Source organism: Bidens hawaiensis, unplaced genomic scaffold (assembly GCF_021521415.1).
Source record: "Bidens hawaiensis isolate Kalapana, Puna unplaced genomic scaffold, B.hawaiensis_p1.1 tig00000458_1, whole genome shotgun sequence".
Lineage (NCBI taxonomy): Eukaryota > Viridiplantae > Streptophyta > Magnoliopsida > Asterales > Asteraceae > Bidens > Bidens hawaiensis.
In genome coordinates this window covers 2,083,793-2,097,139 of record NW_027491030.1, presented here as the reverse complement: position 1 = coordinate 2,097,139, position 13,347 = coordinate 2,083,793, and the positions used below count along the sequence as shown (strand labels likewise).

Here is a 13,347-nt window from a genome sequence, read left to right as displayed (position 1 = left end):
AGATTTTTATTGCCAAAATGTTCATATTATTTTCTTATAAGGTTGACAGTTTGAGTCTCATGGTTCAAAATCGACGTAAATTACGATAAAAGTCGTGTTATTTGATAATTTGAAGTGCATGATACTAGACATAGTTTGTTGTTTGTGATGAATTGCAAATTTTAGAATGTAAAAGAGGGATATGAAGACTCACGTTAAATAGATCAACTCGAACATGACCTGTTTACTAGACGGGTGATGTTAGCATCCAAAACTGAGTACTTTCATCTCATGTTTGGAGTCTGTCATGAAAACATATGACAGTCATTTCCTGATACTAAGAATATAAATTCATCTATTCAAAGTTTCAAATAAAACATATTTCTCAACATGACACATGAACAAGATTCTTCACTATAAATGAAGAGTTAGCACTTAGCTTCAACTCTTAATGGTATAATTTATTTCATCAATTTTGTACCAACAGCAGGTACTCAATAATACAATTTCCAACCATCTCCAAACCCATTATTAGTATTATTCAAACTCAAAAACGGGCGAGTCTAAAGCAGAGTATACAAAATTACAAAAGAAAAAACAAAAACAACCCCACTCATGTCTTAAACTTCTGAGACAGTTTCTCAACACCTTCCCTACAATCACCGACAACTCGCTTCACACCATCTTTAACTGCCAAACTCAAGCTGCCCGTACTTTGCTGCAAATCTTCCATTGACCCGTTGACTTTCACCACAACCCCATCTTTGACTGAACCCGCTTGGTTCACAGTCTTTGAAACTAGTTGTTTCAATTGAGATATAAAATATAATACCTTTTCTATCACCATATCTATAATCTCTTTGGATTTTCCGGTGACATTGGCTGCCATTGACTTTAGTTGGTCAACAAGGGTTTCAGCTCGGGTCTCGGTTTCTTCGATTGAAAAGTTCTTCTGAGCATTGACCCATGTAGATTGTGTCATTGACTCATCTTGAAGATCTTTGTCGACTATTACCTTTATGCCCTTACTCTCCCATTGGCTTCTAGCATCTTCTAGAACTTTTGCTTGTTCTCTTGCTCTTTTCGCCTCATCTTCGGCCCATGATCTTTATAAAAATGTCAAGAAACATTATGTCATTTATCAATAAGAGATCAATCAGGGTCAATCGAATTTTGGGTCAAAATGTGTAAATTTGTTAGGGAGACTGCATTTTTTGTCGAAAAATACTGATTTTTTTAAATAGTGTGAAAAAAAACCATTTTATTCCTACAAATAATCTTTTTTATTAAAAATGATTCAAGAGGTTTTATGCATAAAAAAATACACTTTGAATGACTTTCAACCTGTTTCCTTTTAACCTATTTCTCTATTACATATATGCAATTAAAGCACATTAATTTACGTTTAATAGCATAAATACCAGTATACTTTTGTACTTTCACAAAAAGTCCCAAATTAATTTTGGCACATTAAAGTTCCTCTTGTCCACATTGCATTCGAATATTTTTTTTAAAAAATAATGAATTGTTAACTGTTGTAAAATTTTGTTCACAAATAGAAAAAAAAAATTATACGCTCATACAATCTATGGGTATTGGGTAACAAGTCATTATTTATTTTTTGTTTTGCAGGTGACACCATGTACACTTTTGCCTAAAATTTCTGTATTTTTATGTAACTAGTGTGACAAATATGATTGAAAAATTTTATTTATGTGGATAATCGAATAGAGCATACCTGGCCATTGCTAGAGCTTTCCTCTCAACTTCTAACTCATATTGTAACCGAACAATCTCCTGATTTTCAAATTCTGCATCTGCCCTCAGTTTATTTATTCTTTCTTTTTCATATTGTATTTCAACTTTATTACTCAAAATTCCCTGCAATTCTTCTTCGGTTTCACGCCTCAACTTTGAAAGCATTTCCATTTGTGAATCAACCGCCGCTCGTTCTTTCATTATTTTAACATTTTGTTCCTCTTGTTCGGCTTTTAACCGCTCCAACTCTTGTCTTGTTTCTTCCGCTAACTTTTCTAAAGCGGTTATTTTTTCGCGTTCTAGTAAAAGGTCGTTTTCGTAATATTTGTTGATATCCTTTTGGACTTGGTCAACAAGAGCAGTATGTGCAGCAACAGCCTTTTCAGCCATTGATTCGGCTTCAATGCGTGCAAGTTCTTCACTGACTATATCAGAAGATTCGCCTGTTGCAAGAGCAATTGCAGCTTGGGCCTTTGTCACAGGCTTATCGGGCTGGAATAGCCTAGTGTAACCTGTGGAATTACAAGATGTGTGAGTCAGACGGGTTGGGTTACAGGTACGGTTGATCATGGTAATTTCAGTAAATCCAAAACCAGCAAAGTTGGATTGACCCACAAAGAATTTTTTGTCCATTTCTAACTTTCATAAGAGTATATTATGATTTTAGTCACTGTGATTTGGCCATAATAAACCATTTACTCTATTAGTTTCAATTTGACTTGGTTACATTTTCTTCTCAATTAAGGGTATGTGTTAATTTTTTTTATTTTGAGTAAATTACACAAATAGTCCTCTGACTATTATATTATTAGTCCCTATGTGTAAAACGGCTAAAGTGTCCTTCCATTTAACAGAGCTAGACAAATAGAGTTGAGAAGAAAATAAAACCACAGCAACTGAAAATGCCAAATTGTTACTAATGGACTAAAAAGGTTATTTTGGCCAAACCACAGTAACTAAAACCATCATTTACTTTCTTTTATAAATAATGACATGATTAGAAAACAATACTACTAGTTTACTACAATAGTAATCCAAATCTTTAAATGTAGATAATTGGAAGTAGTATGCACACAAATGTAGTTGAGATAAAACACAACCAGATGGACCTGGTCAGGTAACTTATAGGTAAAGAGGCTGAAACAAAAACTCACCAAAAGCAAGGCTTACTATTCCATTTTCTCCTGCTGATAAATCTGCAATGAGTGCGGGCCAAGCATCTGGATGGATCTTGTCAATGTCTATGAAACCAGAAAGTTGCTGAAGAATCTGCATGTTGCTATATATTTTTAGCATAAAAAGTTTATAATATAAAGGAAAGGAAAACTTATTTCATTTTCAAAGTCATATCACCGTTCTGTCAGCTACAGGAAGCAGTCTTTTTTCCAAGGACATTTTCCAGCTCACAAGATCCTGACGAGACAAAGGGCTGCATAAATTTGTTAAAAAATAAACATTTAAGTTTACAAAAAAGGTCCGAGAAACGGAACACGGTAATATAATTGTGAAATTATGAAAGTACGTACCTTTCGGGACAAAAATGCAGAGAGCTATCATCTTGATTTGAAATATCCATGTCACGTTGAGAGAGCTTACTGGCAATAAGTCCCGCTTCCGCCAAGCCTAAATATCCAAATATTTCATTAATTTATTATCATAAAATGATACAACTCTAAATGTATTGTATTTACCTTGAATGGAAGAGAAATCAGGATCTTCAGGTGTAATATCATCAAATGCAAGTTCAGTAACATTCTCAATATACATTGCAGGGTACACTTTAGACAGAGTATTTCTATACATATTAATAAATATTAGCTTTAAATCTTTAATGCATATTTATGCAATCAAATAATGAAACAGTATTTACCTAGAAAGAGCACTGCTGGCAGAAACCAACCATCGAGCATATTCACGGCGAGTACATAAATCACCGGGTTGAACATCACCTTCAATAACCTAACATCAACCATACTTGATTACATTATTATTAAATACTTCCATACTTTAAAATTTTAATTAAAATAAGAGTTAATTACACAGATGGTCCATGTGGTGGTTTGAGCAAAGTAACAAGTTTGGGCACTAACATTGAAAAGTTACATGTTTGGGATTCGTGGTTTTAATTCTGTAACAAGTTTGGGTATTAACACCTTTTATGTTAATTCTACATAAGATGACCAAGATACCCTTGAACATTAAAGAACAAAAAATACCCTTTTCGTATATTATTCTTTTACGGATTTTACATAATCAGTCCCTTTTGTTATTTATTTATTTATTTTTGTTTTTTTTTTGGGTTATTTAAGCCAAGGGATCTTTTGGTCAATTTACCCAAATTTAACAGATTAACTAACAGAAGTTAATCTTAAACCCCAAGTTTGTTACGAAATCAGAACCACAAAACTCAATTTTGCAACTTTTAGAGCTTAGCACCAAAATGTGTGACTTTCACCAAAATATAATATGCCAAACGAACCTTTAATACTTGCAAAGCTGCCAATGCCTGCCCCTGAACTTGATCAACAACTGCAGGAACCAACACTTTCCCGGGGCCCACTTGCAGAGCTGGCGAAAGTACAGACGGAGCTGGAATGCTTGCAGAAGAAGATATCTTTCCAAGATCCACCGACTCAAAAATTGTTCCTTTAATACTATTATCAAAACTAATATCATTTTTTTCACTTTCAAATGTATAAGGTATCGACTCCCCTGTAAACACTTGTGACTCTTTATTGTCAAAGTCTTCAACTTTTGAGCTAACTGGCTCCAAGATCACAGCCACCTGCTCACTCGGTGTATCAAGAACGGAAATCACGGGTGTTTCTGAGCTGAACTGATCTAACTCGTTTATCACATTACCTGCCTCGTCAGAACCAGTATCAGGTTTTATCAAGTTTTCCTCTGTGACTGAGGAATCTGTAACATTGACATCTGTCGGCTCATCTTCTAGATTATTATCGCTTTGATCAATACTCTCAGCAACAAGATTGTTATCTACATTCTCAACCAATTCATCATCAGCATTGGGTTTGTGTAATTCAGGTAACTCTTCCTGTAACTCTTCTTGGACGGAAACATTGTTAATCACGTCCCCGCCATCTATGTTGGTACTATGGTCTTGGTCTTGGTCTTCAACATTATTATCATTATCAGTTCTGATTTCATTTTCTTTTTCATTAGAAATATAGTTATCAGTTTTTGTCTCGGCTCCTTTGTCTTCAACACTATCGGTCTGGTCAACAGACGTCAATGACTCTTCTTGTTGTGCTGTCAAAGTTTCCATGTTCTTTTTCGGCCCTAAAATCGTTTTAATTTAGACTGTTATAAAACTTGAGTTGTTAATATAAAAAAGCTTAAATTTTTAATTTACAGGAACAGTGTTCACATGCTTTTACCAGATGCACGTCTATTTATAGATATAGTTGCAAATGTGAGTCCACCAACAAGCACAACTCCTGCTACTGCACCTCCCACTATGCCTGTAAATTAGCTACAAAAGCATTATTAATGAACAAGAATACCATATGCAGCAGCAAATGATCATAGAAAAAGGTTGCATCTGATCACTAAGTTCAAATTTTAGTACTTTTCCTAGTGGATGCCGTTGCATACTTTAATCCGAGTGTTTAAATTAAAATGTAAAGTGCATCACAAAATAAGATAGAATGTCAAGCTTTGAGCACTTATTACTCCTCATAGACACAGCTGACAGCACTAAAACATAAGATGCAAACAACAAAGTCAATTATGTATCTCCAGCAGCAAAAGATCAATTATGTATCTCCAGCAGCAAAAGATCATAATAAAAGGTTACATTTAATCACGAAATTCAAGATGCTGTTGCAAATTTAATTCGAGTGATACACTTTGAATTAAACGGTAATCTGTGTCAACGTTGGCGGAAAGTTCATTTACGTTCGCTCGTTTAATATATGAACGAACACGAAAAGAGGCCGTGCTCGTTCATTTATGTTCTTGAACGTCCGGTAATGTGTTCATTTACGTTCATTCGTTACTTCGTTTATGTTTTTTATTTTCGTTTGTGTTGGTTCATCTAAAGGTATTTTATATAATATATTTTTATTTTATCCGTTTTAATTTAAAAAACTATAAAAAAACTAGTTATAATAAGTATATCAAGAATGTTGGGATAATTAAGTTAAGTCCTTACCTATTTTTGGTGGATTCCGTGTAATGTTTTGTGATAACAAATGTAGATTTTGGTCATAACATTATTATATGATCGTTTGTATTCATTTGTGTTCATTTCCTTAACGAACGAACACGAACAAGAAATCTCGTTCAGTAGGTGTTTGCGAACAGTTCATGAACAGTTAGTTTCGAAGACTGCATCTATGGAAATTAAAGTGCAAATTCAACAAAATTGAAATATTATGCTTATCATCAAACACTTAATTACAACAACAACAATAATAATAAGTGAATAATAACATTATCTCTAACCTCCAGACCATCCTTTCTTCTGCGGCGACTCATTCGAACCCTCGGCATCATCACCTTCACCGGACCATCCCGAAAACGCCTTAACCGAACAATCAAAACTCCTCACTCGTCTACTCACACTCAAATTATCAACAGAGCCTGAAAAACAGTGAATTTGATACTCAAGCTTGTGCACATGCATCCGTAAATAGACCGAAGGCGAAGGGTATTTCCGGCAATTGAAGGCGGATAATCGGAGCTGGTATGAGGTTGGAGACCTGGTAGTAATCAAAGCACTCATGGTGTGTGTGTGTTTAATTTAATTGGAATTGGAATTGGGGATTTAGGGTTTTGTGTGTGTGTGTGTGTGTGTGTGTTAGTTACAGTCACGGAGAAGAAGAAGAAGATAGACCCACAAGGTCACTACTTGTTGCTGTCTATTTACTTATCGGAAAAGCATTTATTATTATTATTATTATTATTATTATTATATCCCACCTACTACTCGTGTATAAGTAAATCCCGATTACCTAAAATAGTGATGACGATTTGACTCGATTATATGGACATTTTAGACACGTACACGATAGGGTAACTAATCGTGTCATTTTGTTTCAAATATAAACACGAACCTGTTTAGAGAAAGGTTAATACGCAATGACTTGCTTAATAATCTATTTAGATAAATAATACGTGTATATATATTGAAACAAAAATTTATAAAGGTTAATAAAAATCTTAAGGAATATATAACTGATTAACCGTAGTATCATAGTGCTTAACATATTTGAAACAAAAACCTATAAAATTCATCATTAATATATAACATACTTCAAATAAAATATAAAAAAATAGGTTAATAATACAAACAAGTTACTAACATGTTTTAACCAGATAAGATGACCTATTTAATACACGAAATTGTTAAACTCAAACCAAAACATGTTAATATATGTGTCGTGTCGTGTTAATAGGTTTGTGTAAAAAATTGCCAACTCTAAGCAATCTTGACTCGACAACTTGAACATGGATCACAACCGGGGTGGGGGGTGGGGGGGGGGTATAGTTACACATACATGAAGGTGACTTTCGTAATTAGGTTAACGTTATTTTGTGATAAAACACATACATCAAGTATATGATTCTATTCTTGATTTTTCATGTGTCTTTATTGAAAGAAACATTGTCATTGATCATCAAGTCTACAATCACCGGGGCTATTAGTAGGCTAGTGACAATCCTCAAAAGTCGAATCATCAAAATGAAACATGTAATATGCCTATCTAAGCTTACATAACAAATCTACGTAATTTACATATCAACTAAACTATCACGTGTCACAAACTGTTTCTACAATCCATCTCATACAAGTGCTTAAAATTTTATACTATCTTCTTGTTTTTGAAGGCAATTGCTCTATTATACTACTACAAGCCATATTGGATCATATGTAATTTGATTGTTTTGTCATAACAATCTTTTTGCTTACTTAAACCTTGAAGGATTTAATGCAATTGAATTGGATCTTTCCTTTCATCCATATGACACTTGAAAAATATCAAAGGTGGTACCTATAAGAATAATAATAGAACAATATATGTGGTAATAGGAAGGCATTCGTTTATCTTAAGGGATCTTTACTAGGAAAAGAATATAATTCTAACACAAAACTGCCATTTATAAAACTATAACATTTACAAACAATAATTTTCACAAGTAGTCTTTTAAACATTCAGCTTAATTTTTGTGTCACCCTTAAAATGCAATGTTCTTTACAAATTAATTAATATTGTCTGAATAGCATATAATTTATATCTTGTGACATGTCTTTTATTCTAGTTAAATAAAATCATATAAAGTGTCTTCTGACACGTGTTTTATTTCCTTTCTCTTAAATTTTGCAATGTGTCACGATGTCAATCTTAGACATATTTCTACACAACTATTTTAAATCACCACGAATAAGTTTTAATGATTTGTCGTGTTAAAAAAGTATTTCAAAATGATTTTATATCCTCCAATAATTTCTAGCTGTTTTAAACCATAAAGTTGTAGATAATAAGTGCCCTTGTGCTTGTAAATAGTCAAGAAACCAGGATGTGAAAATCAAAGCAAGAAAGAAGTCGTTGCACAAACAACATTTTCTCTGATCCATTGGTTAGGAGAGTATTGATGGGTCCAGGGCCGTCTTTGAGGCATGGCAGGGTAGTCGACGGCCACAGGCCCGACACTCGCTAGGCCCGAAATTTTTTTTTTTCAAAAAAAAATATGTATAATCAATAACTCAATGTTTCAACACAATTACATAACTACTAGCTTGGTCTAGTTGTAAAGGGCTATAACATCTAACCAAAAGGGTGTGAGTTCTAGTCTTATTTAAGACAATTTTAAGATTATTTTTATACAAAAGTTTTTTACACAACTCAATTCATAATCAAATAAGCCTATTTAAAGTTAAATTGTTTAAATCAAACAAAATGTTTCTTTTACTTAAGGGCCAAAAAAAATTTCGCCTTTAGCCCAAAAAATTTTTCGCCCTCTCGGAGCCGGCCCTAGATGGGTCCCATAAATTCATTGGCAACTGTGTCACAAGGTCAAAGAAATAAAAAAAAGAAAAAAGACGACGTTTCCAACTATTTTCGGTTCCCTTTAAGTTTTAACTGGGAAGTTAATATAAAAGTCATGTAATAATATTAAACCAATTGTCATATCCAAAGCAGCAACATCATTCTTAACTTACTAAAGTCCATTTACATGTTTTATGGCTTAAACTTCAGTCGAATGTGTTCTCTGTGAGAACCGGTGACGATCCTTCCCATAATTCCTTTAGCTCCTTCCGTGCCCATGAGATCACAACTATCGGTCCAAGTGTCGATGGCACCTACACCCATCAAATGTTGACCACATAATCAAAGTCAAACCACTCGAACACCAATCTAACTAGAACTGATTTAACTAGATTGATGCAAATTTACATTTTTATATATATGACTGTAGTTGGCAATTTCAATTTTCAACCCATTATGTTTAATCGCTAGCCCATTATGTTAAATCGCTAAAGGGTCAAAAATATGTAAAAATAATAGCTTCGGATAAAATGGGTCAACTGATCCAAAGTAAAAAAAGTGATTTCATCCCTAAAACATATGATATCATTTTATACATAATTTTATATAATTACTGTAAAAATATTAACTACTTGAGACTAAATAACATTAGAAAACCAAAAATTTTGAACAAAAAGTGTTTCAGGTCATTCCAACCCAACATGACCCGTTTTGAACCATACCAAAAATCACCACAGTTGACTTTTTACTGAAATAATGTAGCTTCTTGACACTAATTAACATTAGAAAATCATAACTTTTGGACAAAAATTGTTCCGTGTCAATCCAACCCGCCCGATCCATTTGACCCACACGAAAAATTCACCAGATTTGCATTGTTACTGGAAATGAAATAATATAATTTCTTGACACTAATTAACATTGAAAAATCAAAACTTTTGGCCAAAAAGTGTTTTAAGTTAACCCGGGCTGACCCGTTTTGATCCACACCAAAAATCACCAGATTTGTTAAATTATTCAACTTAATCTAGCAAAACAATTTTAATGCTATTAACAGAAACATACCAAATATAAAAGTGCTGGTTGTGGAGAATGAGTAAGAATTCCAGCTGCTAATGCAGATACTAACCCAATAGCATACACGTAGCATACCATATGTATTTATACCCCTTTTGAGTAGATACATCCAAAGGATTTGCAACCTCTTTGACTTTTCTATGGTCAAAGCAGAGAACCAATGCCAAAAGCATAGAAGGAATAGCCTACAAAAACAAACAACTTAATAATAACATATTCACCATAATCAGACGTATTTACCATAACGAAAACGTTTACCATATCACCAAGACCGAGCATCATGAAATCACTAGCAGCATTTCCAGGTACAATACCACCAAACAAGTTTCTTGGAAACACAATCTTCACAGGCAACTCAAGTTTTTTAGTAATTAATTGCAAACTGGGAAGACTTAAAGAGTTAGCCACTGTATGAACAGGGTTAGAAGCTTGTTGTGTTGCTACTGCAACCATAACATTTGCACCAAAGAACCATTCTGAATAAAACACCCAAAATATATCATACACAAACAAGCAGATCAACAGCATTGCACAAACTTTAATGTTTGGCAGACGAACATGACTCACAAACGCAAAACAAAGTGAAATCCCCAACAAATTGTTCAATATCCAGTGTCCAGAAACAAGCCATGCTGCAACAGTACTCAAGCACATAAACAGTAAAACTGCTTGCATTCGAGTAAACGGTTTGGAGCAACAACGAGACAGAAACGGGTCAGAAAGCCCAAATTGTGACTTGACATGGGCTATATAAGGTGAGAAGCAAAAGTATAGGGATGAAACTGACGCAATTGCAGTGAAAGCAGTGAGTAACTGTGAAACCGAAGAGAATAAGTAAAACATTGTAAGCAGACTTAATGAGCTCATAACTGGTATCATGAGTGCTTGTGATCTATCCAATGTGATCGATGCTTCAGATAGATCACGGTTTTTTTCCATTTCTTTTCCATAATTTAATGCTCGGAAAGCTGACCCGAATGCCACGGCAACGGCGGTTAGAATAAGAGTAACTGGAGCTGGCTCCAAGAGAAACACAAGCTTCCATAAAGGCTCCATTGTTAACAAACTAAACCGCAATTATCAGAATTGAAGCCCAATTTGGTCAGCTGAGCACGTAGAGAGTATAATTAGCTGCTACAAGGTACAAATCATTGACAGATCTCCCTGAAATTAAACAAAAAATTATAAGAAATCGATGATTCACTGGTATAACTAGAGGTTTGCATGAAACCGAAAGAAAAAAAAAACAACTAACCGAACCAAAACAAAAACCGACGGTTTGGTTTTATGTTTTCATTTCGGTTTCGGTTTTGTGTGTACCTAAAACCAGAGAAACCGAACCAAACTCATATATTTTTATTTTTTATTTTTTATTTTAAATCTTAGGTAAAGGTATATTATAACAGTTTAATGTATAGTTTAACCCAAATATTTTAGCCTAAATGTATAACAATCGATTGAATCATAATTATTAACCAACAAATACATTTAGTCTCAAATTCATTATGTTTGACCAACCTTTTTTCCAGCTCAAAAATTTCAAGCCAAGCGGTTTTCGAAAACTCAAAAACCGAAGCCAAACCAAAAACTGAAAAATTCGAAACAGAACGGTTCTCAAAAGCTCAAAAAACGACATTTCAGTTTTTGGTACAGTTTTAGCCCGAAACCGAAATGACACCCGTACGTTTAGCAGATCAATCAGAGAATCCGTAAATCGACTAACTCAGCTAACAACATTTCAACTTCCTGATAAAATAAAAATCAACTAATACACAAAAAGTCAAAGCAAATCCGATCTAATAATCATCTACATCATAATAACAATAATAATAATAACACATAGGGCACACAATTCAACAACTATCTTCATCATCCATAATAATAATAATAACACTAGCAGAGCTACGTACGAATGTACAATTAGAAGTAAAAGTTACGTACATAGCAAGGAATCGATAACAATCTAGTGAAATTGTGAATTGAGGATTAGAAATTAGGTCAAATTGATGGGAATCTGAAGGAATTAGTTAGAAATTGTGTAAAGGTTGAAAAGAAGACTTACGTTTAACAGGAAGAACTTGAGATTGACTCGCTGAGTTACCTGCACGAGTTGTGAAAGAAGCAAACTGTGTGTGACTGCACCGAAAGCAAGCAATACCGTCTTGTGTTTACAAGGTTTTGCTTTTTGTTTTATTTGTTTTTTTTTAGATATTTATTTATCTTTGATATAATGTTACTTGTATAGTAAAAGTAGCGTGAACTTTAAAGTAGTATCTAATAATAATAATAATAATAATAATAATAATAATAATAATAATAATTGACTTAGACTGATTTTCTTTACAAAAACACAGCTAAACTTCATAGGGGATCATCCATTTATCACAAAATTGCAATGAAAGTTGATTGTTGTCGAATAAGGTTTTTTTGTTTGATTGAAGAACGAAGATAAACACGGAGAATTCGATAAAGAAAACTTCTATTGTTCCCCTAGATAACACATCTGGTTATATGCTAATTATAAGTTTTCTATTCTAACAACTATATAGTCGTATTACAAAACTAAAGCTGACGCAAATACAAATATGTTAATACGGTTTGCTGGCATCGATAGTTTGACGGTAGGAAAAAACTTAGCAGTCGCAAGTGTTTTCAACATCATTTTTAACTTACATTAGTCTTAAAGTCTTATGTTAGCAATTATAATTTTTCTTCTCACGATAGTTAATCTCCCAAGATGTGATATCTTCTAGGCAGTTGTAAATTTTCTCGTTTGCTACCCTTTCACTAAAGCAAAGGCATCACAAAACTTGAGTGGAAATATTAAGTAATTGAAAGTTAATGAGGTACTTCCACTTTATAAGAATATCAAACACCATCATCAAATCAAATCCATCACACTCTTCAAACAAGATCAACTATTTTCTCTCTCGGTTATTAGGATATTTTTTTTATCCCAACAAATACCTTCTATACACGTCCTTCCTCCGGCAAGTGGCAACTAACACGCGGATAAACATGACCAAAATATCTCACCTCTGTCTTTCTATATTTGTTCTTAGTAAATCCCTTAAATTTGTAAGTATTTTTTATAAAAATTCAAATTTGGGTTTTAATTGCAATAACTTGTTATATTATTTTGTTTACTAATTTGGTTTGAGCATTTTTTTTAGATATCATTAAAATGGTTTATTTGTTAATAGCGATATGATTTTAGATTTAGGTTTTGTTCGCATGCATGTTCTATATAAGGTTTGGTTCTTTTGATGCTGATGTCGAAGGCGGGAGAATGGCATGGTAGGATTCACATGTGACTACCGTTGTGGTTTGGCAACGAGGATGAGGTTCGAGAGGGATGGCAAATTAGTGGTGAAGGTGTATGGTTGCGATGGAAGTGATATAAGATTGTTACAGTAAAGCCTTACAGTGGAGGTACGAGTGTAAATAAAAAATAATAATCTAAAACTTCATTATCATACTCAGTAAATCACGTCAATAGCAAACTATGATAGAGCCTAAG

General features: G+C 33.5%; 1 protein-coding gene and 1 pseudogene across 2 annotated transcripts; both read right to left on the bottom strand.

Moving 5' to 3' along the window:
* Positions 1-384: 384 nt before the first annotated feature.
* Positions 385-6,581, bottom strand: LOC143628005 (uncharacterized). Its single transcript, XM_077097702.1, has 10 exons — positions 6,205-6,581; positions 5,136-5,219; positions 4,217-5,037; positions 3,608-3,696; positions 3,429-3,532; positions 3,264-3,360; positions 3,091-3,166; positions 2,892-3,006; positions 1,718-2,249; positions 385-1,085 (listed from the first exon to the last, which is right to left on the bottom strand). The coding sequence occupies exons 1-10, from the start codon at positions 6,482-6,484 to the stop codon at positions 593-595; spliced, it is 2,691 nt and encodes an 896-aa protein (XP_076953817.1). The 5' UTR covers positions 6,485-6,581; the 3' UTR covers positions 385-592.
* A 2,222-nt stretch (positions 6,582-8,803) lies between these two features.
* LOC143627998 (signal peptide peptidase-like 1) lies at positions 8,804-11,905 on the bottom strand (annotated as a pseudogene). Its single transcript, XR_013152680.1, has 4 exons — positions 11,890-11,905; positions 10,086-10,991; positions 9,816-10,012; positions 8,804-9,064 (listed from the first exon to the last, which is right to left on the bottom strand). The product of XR_013152680.1 is annotated as a signal peptide peptidase-like 1 (transcript).
* Between the last annotated feature and the right edge of the window lie 1,442 nt (positions 11,906-13,347).

What these genes read in the sequence shown, in the direction of transcription:
- LOC143628005 (XM_077097702.1), bottom strand. Translation starts at nt 6,484, where the DNA reads ATGAGTGCTTTGATTACTACCAGGTCTCCAACCTCATACCAGCTCCGA. An exon ending in GAAGAAAGGATGGTCTGGAG is followed by an intron (nt 5,220 to 6,204) that starts GTTAGAGATAAT and finishes GCTAATTTACAG; the next exon opens with GCATAGTGGGAGGTGCAGTA. An exon ending in AATAGTAAGCCTTGCTTTTG is followed by an intron (nt 2,250 to 2,891) that starts GTGAGTTTTTGT and finishes GTAATTCCACAG; the next exon opens with GTTACACTAGGCTATTCCAG.